Raw genomic sequence first — 23,418 nt, forward strand, 5'->3', positions numbered from 1 at the left:
TACGTGATGACGTACGACCGGACTAAAACAAGGAAGTTCATAGCCAGTAGCCAATAGCTGCCCTAGCGTGCCTTTTTGTCCGTCGAACTAGCATACAGACGAGCGGACTTTTCGACCGGACTCGATTTCAACGGATAAATTTTAAACAAGTTTAAAATCTAAGTCCGTCCAACTTTTGAGAAAACAAAGTCCGCTGGAGCCCACACACATCGAATTGTCCGACGAAATCCAGTCCGCCGGGCAAAGTCCGCCGTAAAGTCCGCTCGTGTGTACGCGGCATTAGGGACAGCTGACATCCCTCTGTGTAGAGTGGGTTATGAGGCATGGTGGGTGTAATGCAAGGTAGATTAATGGGTGCCAGACCCTTGAATGCAAATAGATTTATTTTCTCTTGAACAGAACTGTGGGAGAGAGGATTATGGCCAAGACACCCTTTAGTGGGTGCAATGTTAATTACTGTATATACTCGAGTATAAGTCGATCCGAGTATAAGTCGAGGCCCTAATTTACCACAAAAAAATGGGAAAAACTTAGTGACCCGAGTATAAGACTAGGGTGAGAAATGTGCAGCTACTGTAAATGGAAAAGAGGGTCAACAATGCCCATTTGCAGCCTCACTGTGCCCATTTGCATGCCTCACTGTACCCATTTGCATGCCTCACTGTGCCCATTTGCAGCCATAGGTCCCTCGAACTTCAAACTCGGTAGTAAAGGGTTCCTAGATGCCCCCTAGCTGCAGCCAAAATTTGGGGTCTCTGAACCCAAAGGGTCCCGAAATGACATTGCTGCAGATGGACACAGTTGACCGAATTTGGGGCCCCGTATCTCAGGGCCACTTAGTGCTAGGAACCCCAAATTTGGTGTGCAAACCCAGTTTAACTAGAAATAAAATAAAATATCCAAAGCTGGGGTTCCTAGCACTAAGTGGCCCCGAGATACAGGGCCCCAAAATCGGTTCAGAAAATGTCAAACACTTTTCTGCAGCAGAGAATGACATTTTCCAAACCAATTTTGGGGCCCCGTATCTCGGGGCCACTTGATGCTAGGAACCCCAGCTTTGGATATGTTGTGGTACCAGTTTCACTGGGTTTGCACACCAAATTTTGGGTTCCTAGCACTAAGTGGCCCTGAGATACGGGGCCCCACATTCGGTTCGGAAAATGAAATTTTTTGCTGCAGAAAAGTGCTTGACTCCAGTATAAGTCGAGTTTAATGACCACCTTAATCTGCCCCAGAACCTGTGTAATTAATATGTGTTAAGTTTTAAAGGGATGAGGTGGCAACTCTAATAGGTAGACAGCCATGCAGGGAAAGGCATCCAGCAAGACACCACATCTGCATGTGTAGGCACGCTGTCTCCTATGGAAACAATCTTGAATAGTTTCTAACAAAGGTTGTAATGAACTCTTTCACTTCCTCCACAATCCCCTTGTTTAGATCTTCACTCAACTGAGCTCCCAGTCTATCACCTAGACCCACTGATCCACAGCCACTGGATCTCCTGAGTTATTCCAATCACCTCACTGAGTATCTTCCTCAAGCGTCACCCCTGCATCCCTGCTGGCTCCCTAGCTTGGCACTCACAGATTCTCCTCAAGCGTCACCCCACTGGCCTGCTCAGTCCCTGGCTTGGCACACAAGGCTGCTCTGCAAACGTCACCTCTGCTGGTTGGGTCCCTGATTTGACACCTGCTGATTTTTCCCAATTCTTCACTGTCCCCAGTTGGTGAGAATACTGCTCCAGTACTTGCTTCAGCTACTCACAGTGGTCCCTGGTACAAGGTGGTTGGTCCCTTACTGGTGACCGCTTCCCCTCTACCTCCGACCACGACAGGTTCTCTGGACGGCAGAACTTCTGGTTGGATTGCAAGCTGCAATCCCCCAACCCTACGATGCTCTCTTGCTTCTGGATAGGCCCTCAGACAGCCTAGCAGCCAGATGTCCCCAGGATAGGTCTCGGGCTCTGGCCTAGCAGCCCGGGGCAGCACAACACAGATCCACCCAGACAGCCATCCAGGTGGCACAGAAAAATCCCAATCACCTGAGCTCACCCAAATAAATAGGCTCTCCCCAACTGGCCAAGGGACCTAAGAAAATACCTGCCCATTGACTGAGACACCCCATCTATTCCTAATCTGTCCTTACAATGTCATTGTCTTATCTAATACCAACAGATACCCGGCCATCTAGTGACAGAAGAGAGGAGTGCAGATATTCCAGAATTAGGGTAAAATCAATTTATCCCTTATCAATCGGCCAAGACAACTATCACTTGGCAGGTAAATTTGTTAGAAACCCTGCCTAGACATCAGGGTGCTACAAAAGCATTGAGGGAACTCTGGGTGGTCATTAACAATGTGGGGATGTTCGTAACCCGGGGGTAAGTACTTTTTCATCTGTAGTATAAATGATTAAAGTCGACTATTGATTATGTATGCAGTAAGTTAGGGGTTAATTAAATCTAAATTGTAAGTTGTTCTTGCAAGATATAGGTTCTCCCATAGATCTATGGAAAACACACCACTTGACTAATAATGAAGAACAGTGGTATGTGGAAAACACCTTGCAAAGTTAACAGTGCAGAACTTCATGCAAGGGGAGGACTGGTAGCACAAGATGTAAGGGAAGTTTTATTATTGTGATATAAAACAAGTTATAACAAGCTGTGGTTATCCATAATAAGTCACGGTCCTCTATAACAAATCATAACACGTTATGATAACATATCTTAGATCAAAGGACAAGTTACTGATACGTGCTTTAGATTGATGGGACATGCTTAAGCATCTGGCCAGCGTCCAGTTTGCGCAACATAGTCACCCACAGAAACCAGGCTGTTTTTGCAGCAAGGTATGAAATGCGGTTGCTTTCCAAGGAAGTTTGGAGCCTCACCTGTGGATGGAGGCATTGCGCAGGATCCTTTTGTTTCTGATAGAGACACCAGTTGCCGTGGCTGCAAATGAAGCCACTTGTGCCCATCATATGCAGCCACTTGTGCCCAGTATATGCAGCCACTTGTGCCCATCATATGCAGCCACTTGCCCATCAAATGCAGCCACTGTGCCCACCCCCCCCCCGCCACTCGTGGCACCCCCCACGTGCGGATCGTGGCTTTGGCAGCACTGGGGGGACTTACCGTAAGCACTGCAGCAGCTCCTTTCAGAGCGGCGGCAACTGTTTAAACCGCTGGCAACATAAGTGAGTACACCCCTAAGTGAAAATGTCCAAATTGGGCCCAATTAGCCATTTTCCCTCCCTGGTGTCATGTGACTCGTTAGTGTTACAAGGTCTCAGGTGTGATTGTGGAGCAGGTGTGTTAAATTTGGTGTTATCGCTCTCACTCTCTCATACTGGTCACTGGAAGTTCAACATGGCACCTCATGGCAAAGAACGCTCTGAGGATCTGAAAAAAAGAATTGTTGCTCTACATAAAGATGGCCTAGGCTATAAGAAGATTGCCAAGACCCTGAAACTGAGCTGCAGCACGGTGGCCAACACCATACAGCGGTTTAGCAGGACAGGATCCACTCAGAACAGGCCTCGCCATGGTCGACCAAAGTAGTTGAGTGCACGTGATCAGCGTCATATCCAGAGATTGTCTTTGGGAAATAGCCATATGATTGCTATAGAGGTTGTAGGGGTGGGGGGTCAGTGCTCAGACCATACACCGCACACTGTATCAAAATGGTCGGCATGGCTGTCGTCCCAGAAGGAAGTCTCTTCTAAAGATGATGCGCAAGAAAGCCCGCAAACAGTTTGCTGAAGACAAGCAGACTAAGGACATGGATTACTGGAACCAAGTCCTGTGGTCTGATGAGACCAAGATACATTTATTTGGTTCAGATGGGGTCAAGGGTGTGTGGCGGCAACCAGGTGAGGAGTACAAAGACAAGTGTGTCTTGCCTACAGTCAAGCATGGTGGTGGGAGTGTCATGGTCTGGGGCTGCATGAGTACTGCCAGCACTGGAGAGCTACAATTCATTGAGCGAACCATGAATGCCAACATGTACTGTGACATACTGAAACCGAGCATGATCCCCTCCCTTCAGAGACTGGGCTGCAGTGCAGTATTCCAATATGATAACGACCCCAAACACACCTCCAAAATGACCACTGCCTTGCTAAAGAAGCTGAGGGGGAAGGTGATGGACTGGCCAAGCATGTCTCCAGACCTAAACCCTATTGAGCATCTGTGGGACATCCTCAAACAGAAGGTGGAGGAGCACAAGGTCTCTAACATCCACCAGCTCCGTGATGTTGTCATGGAGGAGTGGAAGAGGACTCCAGTGGCAACCTGTGAAGCTCTGGTGAAATCCATGCTCAAGAGGGTTAAGGCAGTGCTTGGTGACCACACAAAATATTGACACTTTGCGCCCAATTTGGACATTTTCACTTAGGGGGTGTACTCACTTTTGTTGCCGGCAGTTTAGACATTAATGGCTGTGTGTTCAGTTATTTTGAGGGGAAAGCAAATTTACACTGTTATACAAGCTGTACACTCACTACTTTACATTGTAGCAAAGTGTCATTTCTTCAGTGTTGTCACATGAAAAGATAATTTAAAATATTTACAAAAATGTGAGGGGTGTATTCACTTTTGTGAGATAATTTATAACTCACACTCTTATCTTCCAAACATTGGCCTGATAGTTACAAATTGTGGCCCTCTCTCCCCAACCCCCCAAAAAAATACATTCCCGACTTACAGATTTGACATGCATGTCATCCGTAGCGTACGTGTCTCCCAAATTATAAGTGCTGGAGATTATTTTCCGGGTAGTAGTTTGTAGTGATGGTCTGGTGGTCACAAGTGATGGTCCTTTAGTCGTTAATGGTTTGCTGGGATTAGTGGGCCACTTGTTTGGGGGATGCAGTCGCATTGTCGTCTGTGGTTTAGACTTTGTAACATTAGCATCTTTTTTAGAAGGCACAGTGATGTCAGCGGGTTTTGGAGGCTTTGTAAAAAGTTTTTCAGTTTTTCTGTTGTCATCATTGATGTCTTCTTTATTGCCGTGGTTCTTTAACTCTTCATTACTGTTAAAAAAAAAAAAAAAAGAATAGATAAAAAATGAAGGGGTTTGCAGGGGGGTTTACTGGTTAATTAATGTGAATTTATCAATTTGATACATTTAAATAAAAACGCTCTATCACTCTGAGACATTGTTGGTGTAACTTCCCCACATTAGTGTATCTTTGTTTCCTACCAGAAGGTCTTCAACAAAGAGATTGCTCTCTTAAATCACCATTTTTTTTTTTTTTTTTTTTTTTTTTTTTTACACTGCACAAAAGTCTCCATGGGACACCATGACTGAAATGGGGAGTTCTAGTTTTCCCAAAATTTAATTTGAAAAGCAGATGTTTTTTTTTTTAAATTCACCATTTTGGTGAAATTTCATGGAGCAATAGGGAAGGTAAAGTTAAACCCCAACATTAGGCACAGGAAAAAATATACCCTTTCCTGAAGCCTCCTCTCTAAGGCACTCCCAGCCATGGTCACACATCTGCCTCCCCCCTCATACAGTGAAGGGTTAGTAGCCCTGCATTGTACATGAAGATGCAGCGGGACCACCAACAGCAGCGGAGAGAGAAGGAAATTCCCTCCTAGTTGCGGCGTCCCTTAAATTGGGTCTGTATACTCGGTGCGAAAGGATCAACAATTATATACCCACTGAGGGAAAAGAACCCGCTCTGGGTGTCTGGGTCACAAAAAATCTTCTCAAATAATGGTGCTGGCTCAGTATGCAAAGTAACATATAAAAAAGAATTCAATCCAGATGGCCGAACTCCAACAACGATTTCTTTATTGGTTAAAAACCATACAGCAAAAGATGAAATCAACAGCTGACATGTTTCACACCGTAACTACTGGTGCTTACTCATAGCTTATGAGTAAGCATCAGTAGTTAAGGTGTGAAACATGTCTGCGGTTGATTTCATCTTTTGCTGTATGGTTTTTAACCAATAAAGAAATTGTTGGAGTGCGGCCATCCGGATTGAATTCTCTTACATGTGCCCACTGTGATTGGTTGTCACAGTGGTCACATAATCAGGAGCCAGTTAGTGGGGACCTAGAGCTGTCTTTTGAGTGAGTGCGCTCTCCACACATAAACACCGTCTGCACACACCTGAAAGGCATTGCGGGAGGTCAAATAGGGAGAAGGTTGGATTTTAGACCCAGTAGATGGGACTTCATGAATAATATCCAGTCATAACAACATAACTATTTTATGATAAATGACTCATTCTTTCTGCAGAGGGTTGGCACAGCTTATGGAAGGAGGTCTGCACCCAGCTTTGCCAGCTTGTTTATGGCATATTGGGAGCAAATATTCATAGGGAAGTTTAATGAGCTGGGTGCCGACCCTGTTTTTTTGGTGAAGGTACATAGACGACATATTTTTATTTGGAAGGGTTCCCAAACAGATTTGGATGCTTTTTTTTGTCATCCAGTATTAAATATTGCTGATTTCCATTTTGTTTTTACTCCTAAATATAGTTATGAGGAAATGTATCTTTTTGGGATCTCCACATTTTCAAAAATAGGACAAATTATGACTAAAACTTACAGAAAACCAGTAGTTTTTCCCGAAGTGAAATTTACTGACCGGACACAAACAAATTACTGACAGAGCCTATTTTTTACTGCCACTCAAAAAGTTAGCCAAAATTACAATTTTCAGTGCAAATATCAATATTTAAGCTACAAACATGGTAGCTAGTGTGATCAGCAATGTGTTTAAGGTATAACAAACGATAAACCAACATATTTCCCCTTTTACATGAAGATCAGGTTAAAGTGGATGTAAACCTGATTTGTGAAATTTGAGCTGGGCACATATATCTGCAGTGTTTTCTTATCTCTCTTCAAAGCACTATGTCCTGTAGCTGTCTCCTGCTATGTTCTTCTGTTATCAGCCTGATAACTTCTGACAAGTTCTCTGTCAACACAGATAAAAGCAGCCTGAGTTTTGTGTTGGGGAGGATGCTATAAATAGATTAGCAGAGTGCTGAACTATTCAACGCACAGTTCTGAAAGTCTCTACCTATGAGGAGAGGGGATGTGTGCCTTTCCTCCAATCATCTGTCTTGGCTGTATGCCCAGGCTTCACTGCAGCGTTGAACAGGAAGAGAAAATCTCCTAACACGATCTAAACTTTCTAAAGAATATATAAAGCTGAAGACAGCAGATATATATGTAAAACTTATCTAGGGAGATTTGTTTCCTCTCTGTGGATCATCTGAGGCTGTTCACTTCACTGGGTATATGTGAGGATTTACATCTACTTTAACCACTTGCCGCCCGCCATATAGCAAAATGACGGCGGCAAAGTGGTTTCAATATCCTGACCGGATGTCATATGACGTCCAGCAGGATAACAGCCGCCGCGCGCGCACGCAGGGGCGCGCATCGCGGTGATCAGTGGTGCGGTGCGTCAGTCTGACACACCGCTACACCAATCTTGGTAAAGAGTCTCTGACGGAGACTCTTTACCACGTGATCAGCCGTGTCCAATCACGGCTGATCACAGTGTAAACAGGAAAAGCTTTTCCTCGCTCGCGTCTACAACGAAGTGCGACAGCGCTGAAAGCTAAAAATTGGTCTGGGCAGGAAGGTGTATATGTGCCCGGTATTGAAGTGGTTAATATAACCCACTACAGGGTTCCCCCTACATCAGAATCTGCAGGGTTCCCCTTTAAATTTTTTAAAAATAAAATCACTTTTTTGCTGGGAAAAAAAACAGGGTAAAATATCACTTTCATTCTAATAAAAAGGTGATTCTAACCAACTAGATGGATCATTCGGTCTTTTTCTGCTGTTACTCTTCTACTCTATGTTCTGAATGAAATTAAGAGGTAGCCATGTTTAGTAAAAAAATTAAAAAATGTGTGTGTGTGTGTGTGTGTGTGCGTGTGTGTGTGTGTGTATATATATATATAAAAATTGAATTACAGATTTCAGATGGTGTGTGTCTTTAATCTTTTATAGCACTATAGGCTGGCCTGTTTTATGATGTTCATAATAAGTGACACCCTGGGGGAACAGAACATGCATATCTCAGATAGATAGAATGTTGTTTATATGAAGGCTAAATGACTCCGAAGCGTCTATTCTCCAGATGGCTTCTGTCATGTGACTCCTATAAACACTCTAATCGGGGTGAGAGACAGGAAAGGCTCACTCTGGGTGGGGTGGTAGGAGCGGCGGTTTCAGAAAATTTGTACTAATATAAGCAACTTTTTTTTTTTTTTTCTAAATTTTATAATACAAAACAGAAAAGAAATTAACATCACCACATGTGCAATGTGTGCTTGGCTTCAATTACATGTTAGTCACTGATTTTAAAGCGTGCTCTGTCTTGTCTGGTTTACTTGTACAGGTATATTTTACCTGTCAATTCCAGCATTCCTCCTGACTATGCCTTCATCTGCTTTAAGACCAGCACCATTTTTTTGTTTGGGCCTGGACTACAATGCTGGCCTTTCATATAAATCCTTTTGCCTGTATAGTAGCATCTATGTTCTAATGCCCTGTACACACGACTGGTTTTGCCGTCGGAATAAACTCCGATGGAATTCCGCTCAAGCGGTCTTGCCTACACACGGTCACACCAAAGTCCGACCGTCCAGAACGTGGTGACATACAACACATATGATGGGACTAGAAAAAGGAAGTGCAATAGCCAGTAGCCAATAGCTTCCGTCTCTTGCATCAGAGCATGCGTCATTTTTGGTCCGTCGGAAATATTTAGAACATCCATTTCTAGGTCCGTCAGAATTTTCAAAAAAAAAAAAGTTCGATGAGGCCTACACACGATAGACGATGAAAAGCTTCCGTCTGACTTTTTCTGTCGGACATTCCACTCGTGTGTACGCGGCATAAGTGGTGTGCATAGAGGGTCTCCCACATAGTTCAGTCACCCTACTGCTGCCTCTCAATCTGTGTCCTGCATGTGTATAAAACCATCTCTGTAACACAGGTCAGCCCCCTGCAGCCTCTCACCCTGTGACCAGACAGTGTAAAAATCCATCACACTTGCACAGCTCGGCACTCTGCTACCTCTCACTTTTGGCCACTAAAGTGTTGAAGTCCATCAACCTTATACAGATCAGCCCCTGCAGCCTCTCACCCTATGATCAGACTGTGTAACTGTTCATCATACTTATATAGATCAGCCCCCCCGCTGGCTCTCACCCTATGACCAGACAGTGTAAAAGTCAAACACACTTATACAGGTCAGCTCCCTACAGCCTCTCACTAGACAGTGTAACAGTTTATCAAACTTATATAGATCAGCCCCTGCTGCCTCTCACCCTATGACCAGACTGTGTAAAAGTCAATCACACTTATACAGATCAGCCCCCTGCAGCCTCTCGCCCTATGAGAGGCTGCAGGGGGCTGATCAGTTCATCATACTTATATAGATCAGCCCCATGCTGGCTCTCACCCTATGACCAGACTGTGTAAAAGTCAAACACACCTATACAGCTCAGCTCCCTACAGCCTTTCACCCTATGATCAGACAGTGTAACAGTTTATCATACCTATATAGACCAGCCCCCCTTCTGCCTCTCATCCTATGACCAGACCGTGTAAAAGTCAATCACACTTCTATAGATCAACCCCTGCAGCCTCTCACCCTATGATAAGCCAGTGTAAAAGTCAACCACACTTCTATAGATCAGCTCCCCGCAGCCTCTCACCCTATGATCAGACAGTGTAATGCCCCATACACACGGTCGGACTTTGTTCGGACATTCCGACAACAAAATCCTAGGATTTTTTCCGACGAATGTTGGCTCAAACTTGCCTTGCATACACACGGTCACACAAAGTTGTCGGAAAATCCGTTCGTTCTAAACGCGGTGACGTAAAACACGTACGTCGGGACTATAAACGGGGCAGTGGCCAATAGCTTTCATCTCTTTATTTATTCTGAGCATGCGTGGCACTTTGTCCGTCGGATTTGTGTACACAAGATCGGAATTTCCGACAACGGATTTTGTTGTCGGAAAATTTTATATCCTGCTCTCAAACTTTGTGTGTCGGGAAAATCCGATGGAAAATGTGTGATGGAGCCTACACACGGTCGGAATTTCCGACAACAGGGTCCTATCACACATTTTGCGTCGGAAAATCCGACCGCGTGTACGGGGCATTACAGTTCATCATACTTATATAGATCAGCCCCCCTGCTGGCTCTCACCTTATGACCAGACTGTGTAAAAGTCAATCACACTTATACAGATCAGCCCCCTGCAGTCTCTCACTCTTTGATCTGCCAGTGTTAATGTCCATCACACTAAAGTTGGCTATACACTGATAGTTTTTTTATTGCTCAGGCTCCTCCATTTATACTGCACAGCACGGATGGACGAATCTCTCCTTGTGTTGTGACAGCCCGCTCCACCAGCAAGACGACTGACGTCACCACAGGGGGCGGATCCAGAGTCTTAGTCTCAGGAGGGGCACTGCCAGAAAATTTTGCGGGCAATTTGTTTGGAGCAATGGCTGGTGTTGGCGCTTCAATTATCATAGCACCATGGTTGTTATGGTGTCAGGATGATTGAAGCGCATTATTTCTGTTATTACATTGTAATATAAAATTAAATAGTTCAACTCACCTTAATGCAGAATTAGTGGGAGCCCTGAGCGTGTCACTTGCCACCGTCGCCTGCGACCAGATGCAGCGTGTCACTTGCCACCGTTTGGCTGCCACCAAATGCGGATTGTCACTTGCCATGTCACTTGCTACAATCCCTGCCACTAGTGGATTGTCACTTGCCAATGTTGCCTGCCACAAGATGCGGATTGTCACTTGCCAGTGGCTGTGTCCCAGAGTGAGGGCGGGCAGTGAGAGATAATGTAATCACTCTGCTGCCCGCGCCTGCACAGTGATTTCGGTGTTCTGTTTGAAGGGTGAGAGATGATGTCAGAAAGCCGCTACTCATCAGAATATGCAGCAAAAGTGATGTTGCATTGCGGCCATCTTGGTACACCCCCACTTGTCCGCAGTAAGCCTAGAGTTAGAAGTCGGCAGGCGGACATCTTTATACACCCACCGGAATCTTGCTTTTTACCGTTATTTTTAACAGTAAACTCAGCTTATTTAGTGGAATACAAGTTGAGTTTACTGTTAAAAATAAATGTGAAAAGCAAGACTCTGGTGGGTGTATAAAGATGTCCGCTTGCCGACTTGCAACACTAGGCTTACTGTGGACGAGTGCGGGTGTACCAAGATGGCAGCGACGCAACGTCCCTTCAGCCGCATATTCAGATGGGTAACGGCTTCCTGACAGAACACCTGCCTGCTCGCTCAGTCACACGCCAGCCCGCTCACCAGCCTGACCGCCCGCCGGCATGATTGCTCACTCACCAGCCTGCCCGTCCACTTGCTCACCCGCCGGCATGCTCAGTCACCCGCCGGCTCACCCGCTCATTATTTTCTTGGGGGGGGTAGCAATTGCCCTGTTGCCCCCCCCCCCCCGGGATCTGACCCTGCGGCACCATAGCAATGATTAACACTTCTCATCTTGGCCCTAAAGCATCATTGGTTGTTATGGTGCTAGCGGCCGGCCCACCTGCACCTTGACAACCCATGGGGCTACTTTGGGGCAAACTGGGTCCATGCTTATGGGTCCGGCTCCCCCAGGAGTCCCCAACAGCACCCCAAAGTTCCATGAGACCTTCCAACGAGGCAGTAGAGGGAACCTAAGACGTGCAATGAGGTGGATAACCTTCTCTTATGTCCTCTCTCCTCCCTCTGTGTTCCTGAGAAGATTATCTCTGGAAAAAAGTAAACAGGTGAAAAGAAGTCTTTTGTATCTTCAGGGACCGATTGATCTCTCTATTCATGTGGTAAGTCCCTCCTGCCTTGGGGACATTGTTCAGGGTTCACCATGTTCCCATCAGCTGGAGATGAGCCAAATTCTTCAGCTCATAGAAATCTTCCCCGGGCACTCAGCTGTTATAAAAGGCTTGTATGGATGATTTACCTTCTTCACGAGGCCGAGCCGCGCTCGTTGCTGCTTACCGAAGACTCTGCGTCCAACGTACACAGCAATAAGGGAAGACGCGTTTTCGGTCGGTACAGGCCCCATTCAGACACAAGAAAAAGCGCTAACACAATAGCGTGAACTTGGCCCTAAAGTGAAATTTAAAGCCAAAACTTCTTTTTAGTTTTAACCCTTTTGCTGCCGCAGACATAAAATGCGAATTTTAGGCTTGAAGATTAGTTAAAAACCCTCAAAACCCAAAAATAAAATGGCGGTGGTTGCAATTTTTGATGTTACACGATATGAGCGCAACTATTTATCAAACCCTTATTGTACTGGAGATACAAGCGCGTCGCAGCCACTGTTCGTTACATTTTATGCAGAATTATTAAAAATAATAAAAAAAGAATAAAAAAACACAAAGCAAACGCAATAAAAAAACCCAAGTGAGACCAAAAATATCTCCACACCCACCAGCTATAATAGACCACGTGAAATGATCCTGAATGTGTTGCTGCCAATCGCTGTGCGTTCCCACCCCACAAATCTCACTGGAATCCCCAAAAGTGCAACAAAAAGTAGAAATGGAAATAAAACTGCAACAATTAATGAAAAACTAAGATATTAAATATTGTAATGAATAACATAAAAATGAGATCAATTCAGAGCTCATGTTCAATTCAAATTGGAGCTTGGTTTATATCAAGGACTGGTGAGATAGATATATATATATATATTTTATGATATAATACGAATTGATCACATTTTTATGTTTTTCATTGCAATATTTATTATCTTGTTTTTCTATTGTTGTAGTTTTAATTTTTCACTTTTGTTGCGCTTTAGGGGATTACAATTGAATATCCAATTTTTTTGCTAAAAGTTGAGGTTGCATAAAAGAAATAGATGCCAAAAAATCTGATATGTTGAGTAACATGTCCGGTATTTGTAGCGATACCTAATGTGTAGTGTACCGTTCTCATATGTAGGCGTGCCCACCACATACGCTTGGGTTCATATGTGTGTGTACCTTGGCGTAGGGAGAGATTATATATATATATATATAATTTTTTTTTTTTTTTAATTGATTTAGTGTAGCTTTCATGTTTTAAAACTTTTTTTTTTCACTTAACTTCATTGCTGTCATTTAGGTGGCTAACGAGCCCCAAATGCACACTGCAGCTCATAAAAAAAAAAAAAAAAGAAGCTGCTTTTACAGGCATATGAACTTTTATATCAGCTTGAAGAAGCTTGTGCTTTGTTTGTGCTCTTGTGGACATTTTTATTGAGCTTCTTCAAGCTCCTTTGAGCTTTTTTGAGCATAAGCGTTTTTTGTTTTCTTTTCACAAACCCTCCTAGATCGTATTTTATTTAACCACTGTATAAACCAAACAAAAAGCTGCCTGGAACAAATGTTTTTGTGCATTTTTGGAGCTTCTTTGAGCTTTTCTGAGCTCTTTAGCTCCTCTCAAGAATGCAAGTTTGGTGGGGGTTTTTTCCTGCTTGTAGGAGCATATGCCTGAAAACGCCTGAAAAAGCCATAGTGTGCATGGACACGTTGGCTAACATGGAGGGGAGTTTCCAGGCAGAAAAATATAAGAGCTTAAAAGCAGTGGCGGTATGTTTTCTTGGGGGGGGGGGGGGGTGGGGGACTTCAAACAGTGCACAGAAACCGTATCCCCCCCCTCCCACTCCCTGGTCGGGGTCGGTCGGTCACCTGCCACACTTACCCCGGGCAGCGCTTCCCTCCGGGTGACTTCGCCTGCGTTTCCTTCTCGGCATTACGGCGTCCTCGCCATGCGTTTCCTCCCTCAGCCAATAGGGTAGCTTCTCCTTTTGGCCAATCGGGAAACAGGTCTCATGACTCGCATCCTGATTGGCTGGGAGGCAGAATCCGTGTTACAATAGCGAATATTCACACAAATGGATTGGCTCGGATCGCAGTGCTCTGCACCCCGAGCCCACCCTTTTTTGAAGTCTATTAGACATACCTCCCAACATTTTGAGATGGGAATGAGGGACACCTACCAGCACCTACCAGCAAACGTATATGGAGGCATGGGACACGCCCCCTGCCACACCCCCTTAAAGCAGAATTAACCAAAGAAAAAGGTTAATTAAATCCACAAGGGCTTTTTTTTTACCACTACTATTCCTTCATATTGGATTTTAAAATGTACAAATGCAGCAATTTAGAAATCGGCTGAAAGGTTTAGCACTGGGAAACACCTTTTGAAAGATAAAAAGTGCATTTTATATACAACTATAAAGATTAGACCAAAATGAGGGACAAATGAGGGGGAAAGAGGGACAGAGGCTCCAAATCAGGGACAGTCCCTCGAAATCAGGGACAGTTGGGAGCTATGTATTTGAGCCTCTGGCTCTAATCACGTGCTTCAAAAAAAAAAAACACCACCTCCATTGGAATCCATGCATTTAGGGCCCTACATGTAGATTCGGGAACCGAACCCATGGGTAGCGGGGGGCGCCGCGTCCGTGCGCCCCTTATGGACGGGCCGCCACTGCTCAAAAGAGCTCAAAAGCCTGTAGGAGCTGCTTCTTTGAGCTCCTTTGAGCTGCAGTGTGCATGAGCCCTTAGAATCCTGATGTCACCTCCGGGACCCATTGAAGCTGATCAAGCACGGATCATGACTGATCATTTTCTTCCCCCGGCCAGCTCACTCGACTGAGCCCAGGTTCACACTGCCCATGACTTCTGTGCGACTTTGAAATCGGACCCCAGCACGACTTTGCCACGACCTGCATGCGACTTCTTTAAAAACCCTTTCATGACTAAGCCTATTTTTGAAATTCGGTGTTTACAAGTTAAAATACGTATTTTTTGCTAGAAAATTACTTAGAACCCCCAAACATTATATATATATATTTTTTAGCAGAGAATCTAGAGAATAAAATGGAGATTGTTGCAATATTTTATATCGCACGGTATTTGTGCAGCTGTGTTTTAAATTTTTGGAAAAGGGACACTTTCATGAATTTTAAAAAGTCCAAACAGTAAAGTTACCCCAATTTTTTTTGTATAATGTGAAAGATGATGTTACGCCAAGTAAATAGATACCAAACATGTCACGCTTTATAATTGCACGCATTCGTGGTATGGTGACATACTACGGTACCTAAGAATTTCCATAGGCGACCCTTTAAATTTTTTTTCCGGTTACCAGGTTAGAGTTACAGAGGAGGTCTAGTGCTAGAATTATTGCTCTCGCTCTGACGATCGCGGCGATACCTCACATGTGTGATTTGAACACCATTTACATATGCGGGCGCGACTTCCGTATGCGTTTTCTTTGCTGCACGAGCTCGCGGGGACGGGGGCGCTTTAAAAACATTTTTTTTTTCTTATTTATTTTGATATTTATAAATTGTGTTTAAAAAAAAAAAAAAATTTTGATGACTTTTATTGCTGTCACAAGGAATGTAGACATCCCCTGTGACAGTAATAGGTGGTGACAGGTACTCTTTATGGAGGGATGGGGGGTCCAAAAGACCCCCCATCCCTCCTTTGCACTTCAAAGTATTCAGATCGACGAAAACGGCGATCCTGAATACTGTGTATTTTTTTAAAACCGGCGCCACTGGCAGCCGAGTAAACGGGAAGTGACGTCATGACGTCGCTTCCGCGTTTACAATGAGAAGGCTGGAACGAAGCCGCCCACAGCTTCGTTCCAGCCCGCCCCTAGCCGCTGGAGGCAGCCGATTGGTCACCGGGCCTCACGATCGAACGGCAGCTGCGGGCATCATCCCTGTATAACCCCGGAAAGCCGAGTACGCACATCTGCGTACGCTCGGCGGGAAGGGGTTAACAGAAGTCAATGCAAGCCCTGCCAAAGCCAGACCAAAAGTAGTGCAGGAACCTTTTTCTAAGTCGGAGCGACTCAAGTCGCACCGATTAGAACGGTTCCATTGCATTGAAAGAGGGTCGCAGCGATTGTCGCATCAGTGTGAACCGGCCCATAGCATGGTCCCATACGTAGAAACTAACAAAGGAGCCTAACCCCTCCTTACACCCTTCAGAGGTCATTCGGAAATTCATTGCTGGTACAGCTGCCTTATGTTTGATCAGCTTCAGATGAGTTTGACTTCTCATAGACTTGAATGAGGTGTCCTGAAATGAACAAGAAAATTGCTGAGGCTGGCCCTGAGCCTGCCCAATCTTTTACAACCAGTTCTCAGATTTCTTGTAAAAATGCAATTAATTCTTCTAAAATAAGTTTGTTAGACGTCATTGATTAGTCTCCTGTGTTGGGAATCGGATATTTCGATTCCAAGAGTTGGGCAGAGTTGGGTCGGCTGTATTGGGCGCTGTGGAATTTGTGGAATTTTTGTAATTTTCCTCTGCTGTCAACTGCCCCACCTACATATACACCTCTCCCTGTTAGTAATGCAGGGGCCATATATCCATTGACTATCAATAGGGCAAAGTGTAACCAGGCAGGTTATGGTGAGATGAGCCAAAAGGAAATCCCCACTGAGCCAGGAAAAAAAGAACCTTTAGGACAGTGGGAGGAGTCAAGTAAAAATGTTTCCTTTGGCCAACTATATTATTAGGCTGTATTTGCGCTAATAATGACTTATTAAAGGAAGAGCCAACTTAAGAAAAGTTCAATTCGTTTTGGTTTAGCCAAGTTTTGAGAAATTTGCAAACCTCCCAAAATTCAGTATTTTCAAACCAGAAGTCCCATTAAAGTCAATAGAAATGCAAATCGGACTCCAAGAATTGGGTTCCATTCACAAAGCGGTATCTTACCACACCAGAGTATAGGGTAAGATACCGCACAGCATTTTAAATTTTTTTTTTTTTAATTCACTAAAAAAAGCGACTAAAATACTGCATTCGCTAGCCAGCGTCCTTAGCAGTGTAAATAGCTGGTTGCTAAGAAGCGGGCGGCTGCCGGTGTCCTTAACAACCAGTAAACAGCATGGAGCGCACGGTCCAACAACCGATGAGTCATCAGCTGTCAGTGCTCGCTTGTCGTCCCCCTCCCCTTTTCCTGACCTGCTGGGCTGCATGCTCAGATAAAGGTCTGGGATGTATTTTGGGGGAGAGGGACCCCACACTATTTTTTTAAATTTTGGCTTGGGGGATCCCCTCAAAAATCTACTGCAGACCCGAAGGTTTTTTTTTTTTCCATGATTTTATAATGGCGGCAATTCTTTTCTTTACATTCAGGTGTCAGCGAGGAACCCCGCTGACAGCTAAAGACTGATCGGTTCTTAAGGACACGGCGGCCGCCCACTGCTTAACAACCATGTTGTTTACTGGTTGTTAAGGATGCTGTCGGTTTCTTAAGTATTGCATGCTGGCGGGTTGCTGGCTCCTACTAGTGGCTGGCAGCGGCTCCTACGTCCTCTCCTCCTCTTCTGCAACGTGGTGGCTTCCGCCGTGCGGCTCCTCCCTCCTCCTCTTAGGCTTCCAATAGGATCACCTGTCCTTTCAGCCAATCAGGTGATGGGTCTCAAGACCCACTTCCTGATTGGCCGAGAGGAGGATCCGTGTGGCAATAGCAAATATTTTTTTGCTATGGTCACACAACTGGGTGGGAGCGGGGCGCAGTGCTCTGCGCCCCAAGCCCACCCTTTTTTGAAGCCTATTAGAGGCTCTGGCTCAAATCACCTGCTTAAAAATGAACACCCTGCCCATTGGAATCCATGTGTCCGACGCCTTGAATGTAGTTCAGGGAGCCGGGCACATGGATAGGGGGAGTGGTGCCTGTGCGCCCCTAATGGACGGGCCGCCACTGCTGAGACCACTACTCATTTACCACATGTATTTATTTTCTTTTGTGAATTGACTTTAATTCCTGCATTATGCGGTATTTACCAATGGTTTTTTTCTTTTATGTGATTGATAAATACCACATTAAGCAATAGGGAATTGACATTTTCAGGATTGCTTGCGGTTTTTGGGAAACCACCTAAATACCGCATGTAACGTGCTTTTGTGAATGGAATGAATTGTGTATTACGGAGCAGAAAATAATGGAAAATCATGCAGAGTGCTTTGTGAAGCAACTGAGGAGATGATGGGGCAAAAAACAGCCCAAGCCTTTTTTAAAAAATACTTCCAGGTAGACAAAAATAGAAGGGGGGGGGGGACCTGGTGGTCCTGGCGGTCAAGGTAAAACCAGCTTCTGGACCCTTCCTCCCAGATGATTTGTGGGAATACAAACTGCCAAAAATATCACTGAATTCCAACTCCGTTCGGGATGGACTCTTTCATGAAATTAATTTTACTTTTGGGATCAACTCCGCTATTAACTAGAGTTTCTGGATGTACAGGTGGACCATCAGCATAAGGAAATGATTGCATGGCTCCGCCCACTATTCCAGAATGAGGAAAAAACTTTTTTTTTCTTTTTTGGAATTTGGGGTAGAAGTCTGGGTATCTGATGTTTTTAGAAGGATCTGCTGTGCTCTTGGGGTGGCAATTTGGCACATTTGCCCTGGGCAATGGGTGATCTTGTCCTGGCACTGAGAGGGGTGCACAGGATACATTTCTGGCTTATGAATGGCTGCACAATGCATTGGTTATTTAAGCCCTCGTCTCTTGGGATGTGTGGGGTGTGTCTCTTCTAGTAGCACTGCAGTCTCTCTATCCAGGCACTTTCTCTCATTAGGCTCAAAGGCTGAACCAGAGAAATCTGGGGCTGACTAGGCTGGGAGGCAGGGGGGCAACTGCCCCCCCGGGCTGCTCTGATGCCCTGTAAAAAGGCTGCAACACTTCTGCTGCAGGCATGCCTAAAGTTTTCCTGGTGAAGAGGAGTAAAGTTCTACCGAGTGCAGGATGAGGACAGAGCAGAGGCGGCTCCGTGTCCCTCTCCCCCATCCAGCCCTGACCGAGCCGCCCTGGCTCCCCCCACAGCCCCCGGCCACCCCTTGCCGGCCAGTTCAGGAACCCAGGCGCTGTCCAGCCTGACCCGTCCAATGAGCAGAGAGTACCTGGAGCGGAGCTTGAGCCCTGGATGGGGGTCGGGAGGAGGTAGGGAAGGGGGAGAGCAGGAAGGGGGCCAAGTCGCTGCACCATGGGCCTCTGGGTTGCCAAATGTTGCCAGTCGCCCCCTGAGAGAAATTAAATAGATTCCACACTAAACTGAGCAGATCACTGTCCACTGACAGCTGATGTATTCTGACAGCCGGAACCTTCTGCTTGGATGCAGTCACTGCTTAGCCAAAAATTTTCCTTCCAGCTTCTTTGACAAAATCCCATTGAAAAATTTACTTTTGAGCTGGTAAGGTATATAGGGTAAGCCTAACCAAAATTATGTGCAACCTTGCCACACCACTATTGGAGCGTCTTGAAAGTCTGTTCAACTACTCGATCCTCATTAATATTAGTAAAGCCATTCAGCTATTGAAAGCCTGTGACAAGTTCATCTTGACCAATGTGGATTACAGACAGGCCCGGATTTACTCCCTTTGCCGCCCCAAGGCCGGGTCCTTCAATGCCTGCCACCAGATGGGGATGTCACTTGACACGCTGCCTGGCTGCCACCAGATGGAGATGTCACTTGCCACGCTGCCACCAGATGGGGATGTCACTTGCCACACTGCCTGGCTGCCACCAGATGGAGATGTCACTTGCCACGCTGCCACCAGATGGAGATGTCACTTGCCACACTGCCTGGCTGCCACCAGATGGGGATGTCACTTGCCATGCTGCCACCAGATGGGGATGTCACTTGCCATGCTGCCACCAGATGGGGATGTCACTTGCCATGCTGCCACCAGATGGGGATGTCACTTGCCATGCTGCCACCAGATGGGGATGTCACTTGCCATGCTGCCACCAGATGGGGATGTCACTTGCCACGCTGCCACCAGATGAGGATGTCACTTGCCACGCTGCCACCAGATGGAGACGTCACTTGCCACACTGCCACCAGATGGAGATGTCACTTGCCACGCTGCCACCAGATGTTGATGTCACTTGCCATGCTGCCACCAGATGTTGATGTCACTTGCCACACTGCCACCAGATGTTGATGTCACTTGCCACACTGCCACCAGATAGAGACGTCACTTGCCACACTGCCACCAGATGTTGATGTCACTTGCCACGCTGCCACCAGATGTTGATGTCACTTGCCACGCTGCCACCAGATGGAGACGTCACTTGCCACGCTGCCACCAGATGTTGATGTCACTTGCCACGCTGCCACCAGATGTTGATGTCACTTGCCACGCTGCCACCAGATGTTGATGTCACTTGCCACGCTGCCACCAGATGTTGATGTCACTTGCCACGCTGCCACCAGATGGGGATGTCACTTGCCATGCTGCCACCAGATGGAGACGTCACTTGCCACGCTGCCACCAGATGTTGATGTCACTTGCCACGCTGCCACCAGATGGGGATGTCACTTGCCATGCTGCCACCAGATGTTGATGTCACTTGCCACGCTGCCACCAGATGGGGATGTCACTTGCCACGCTGCCACCAGATGGGGATGTCACTTGCCACGCTGCCACCAGATGTTGATGTCACTTGCCACGCTGCCACCAGATGGGGATGTCACTTGCCATGCTGCCACCAGATGGAGACGTCACTTGCCACACTGCCACCAGATGTTGATGTCACTTGCCACGCTGCCACCAGATGTTGATGTCACTTGCCATGCTGCCTGTCTGCCACCAGATGAAGGAGGGCGGAACAGCGGTGCTGGCAATGAGAGATGTCATCTCTCTCCCCCCGCCGCCGCACCACTGACATTACTGCTTAATCTTTTCAAAAATGGCGCCGGGCGGCGAAATCACGCTACTGCGCATGCGCCGCCCGGCCGAGCGCATATGAGCTTCCCCGAGCCCGGCCGCTTCAGAACTGCGCATGCGCAGTAGTGGGCGGCTCGCGGCCATCTTTTCTAAGGGCACCGGTGCCCTTAATCAACTTTAACGAGCAGCCCGAAAGGGGGGGGCGGCCGCGAAGTAGCTGCAGGAGCGGCGCCGCCCCTGCACCACTGCCGCCCCGAAGCCTGGCCTCGGTGGCCTTGTGGCAAATCCGGCCCTGATTACAAAGTGTGCTGGTGGAGTTGTGTTGACTTTGCCTGAAGTTGCTCGACACTTGGAAAATGTTGATGTGGGGACATTCCTCGCCGTGCTGTTCTGCTGGACTGTGTTCCTAAATCCCAGCAGTTGCAGGAAGTGCCCCACAAGAGTCATGCTGGCCTGTGCATGGAAATTGCCAGCGTTCCCCCCCTCTGAAAAGCGACATGCTGATTTGGAGTTGTGAGATTTCATCATGTCTTGTTCTTCATTAATGAGGAAAATGTATTCTCAGTCCCCGGCTGTGCTAAGGACAGACTGAGATATCTTAAAATTGCAAGGGGGACCCCATTGACCATTCATTGCATGAATCTATCTATGGTCGCTGCTGCCACCCCCTATTCAGGTGGCTGGCCCCTTTTCGGGCGCAGGGCGCCTGAATTACAGCAGGGGGCGTGGTTTTGAAGCACCTGATTAGAGCCATAGGCTCTAATAGGTGTCAAAAAACGTGACCTGGGAGCGCCATGCTGGGCGCTCGCAGATCATTCAACTGTGTTAGCAAAGCGAATGAATATTCGCTTTCCTAACACTAAACCGCCTCTCTGCCAATCAGGTGCTCAGATCTGTTACCTATCACCTGATTGGCTGAAACGGCAGGCGCTGTGATTGGACGCCAGGCGTCCAATCATAGCAGAGGACGGTAAGAGAGGACAGGAGAAGACATCGAGGAGCTGTCCCACTGAGACAGGTAAGTGCAGACGGCGGGACGGCGGGGGGCACACTGGCAGTATTTGATATGGCACAGTGGCTGCGTTTCGATGAGTCACAGTGGGAGCAATTGATGGGCACCATTGGCTGAATTTGATGGGCACGTGGCTGCATTTGATTGGAACACGTGGCTGCATTTGATGGGCACACGTGGCTGCATTTGATGGGCACACGTGGCTGCATTTGATGGGCACACGTGGCTGCATATGATGGGCACACGTGGCTGCATATGTAGGGCACACGTGGCTGCATTTGATGGGCACATGTGGCTGCATATGATGGGCACACGTGGCTGCATATGATGGGCACAAGTGGCTGCATTTGACGGGCACAAATGCCTGCATATGATGGGCACACATGGCTGCATTTGATGGGCATAAATGGCTGCATATGATGGGCACAAGTGGCTGCATTTGACGGGCACAAGTGGCTGCATTTGATGGGCACAAGTGGCTGCATATGATGGGCACAGTGGCTGCATCTGATGGGCACAAGTGGCTGCATTTGATGGGCACAAATGCCTGCATATGATGGGCACAAGTGGCTGCATTTGACGGGTACAAATGCCTGCATATGATGGGCACAAGTGGCTGCATATGATGGGCACAAGTGGCTGCATATGATGGGCATAAATGGCTGCATATGATGGGCATAAATGGCTGCATATGATGGGCACAAGTGGCTGCATCTGATGGGCACAGTGAGGCTGCAATTGATGGGGGGGGGGGGGGTGTTTCAGTACAATTGAGCAATTGATGGGGCACAATTGATGGGGCACAGTGGCGGCAATTGATGGGCACGGTGGTGACAATTTATGGGCACACATGGCTGCATTTGATGGGCACAATGGCTGCATATGATAGGCACAGTGGCTGCATTTGATTGGCACAAATGGCTGCATATGACGGGCACAAGTGGCTGCATATGACGGGCACAAGTGGCTGCATTTAATGGGCACAGTGAGGCTGCAATTGATGAGGGGGGGATTGTTTCAGTATTTTTCAGTTTGTTTGCGCCCCTCCAAAGATTTTGAGCACCGCCTGCCACTGCCCTCGGCTGAGAGCTGAACAAGGCTTCACTTATGTACATTGCACTGTATTGCTGTAGGATTAGGATGTGTTTCTATGCTCTGTTTTCTTCTCTTTCCGGTGTCCCAGCACCCATCATATCTTCCTTGGCTAAGGAGAGACATTGAACGCAGCTTGTATAACAATGCTAAACTTTCTGCTCTTTACAAGTGTAGATAGATAGATAGTTAGATAAATAGTTAGGATTTCACAATCACTTTCTTAAAAACAGAACAAGAATTGAACAGGCCGCGCCCTTGTAATGCGCTTTAAGTTCATCATTGCAATTTTGCTTTGGGCAAAGATCAGTTAACACTATAATAATGTGTTGTGTGTGCCAAGTATGAGGTCGGGGCAAATCACCGCCAATATCCTCACATTCCAAGTGACACAATTCTTGCTTTAAAGTCAAATTACTCTGCAAGAAACAATAGTATAATTTAATTTATGTGTGACGGATTTACAGCTGACCTCCGGCCTTCCCTTCAGTCTTGCACAGTTGTACCGCCTCCTCTCCTGGACTGAAAATATCTTTCTCTGATTTCACCGCACACTGTGAGCTTCTCACAATGTGCATTAGAAGCTG

General features: G+C 46.5%; 1 protein-coding gene across 1 annotated transcript in view; it reads right to left on the reverse strand.

Moving 5' to 3' along the window:
• The window catches only part of LOC141113633 (alpha-N-acetylgalactosaminide alpha-2,6-sialyltransferase 2-like), a 77,910-nt gene that overhangs the window by 33,420 nt on the left and 21,072 nt on the right, over positions 1-23,418 (reverse strand). Inside the window, exon 2 of the mRNA XM_073606853.1 lies at positions 4,707-5,034. Within this exon, the coding sequence (XP_073462954.1) occupies positions 4,707-5,034 (328 nt within the window). The remainder of the gene's footprint in view (positions 1-4,706; positions 5,035-23,418) is intronic.

This window comes from Aquarana catesbeiana, linkage group LG12, assembly GCF_042186555.1.
Source record: "Aquarana catesbeiana isolate 2022-GZ linkage group LG12, ASM4218655v1, whole genome shotgun sequence".
NCBI lineage: Eukaryota > Metazoa > Chordata > Amphibia > Anura > Ranidae > Aquarana > Aquarana catesbeiana.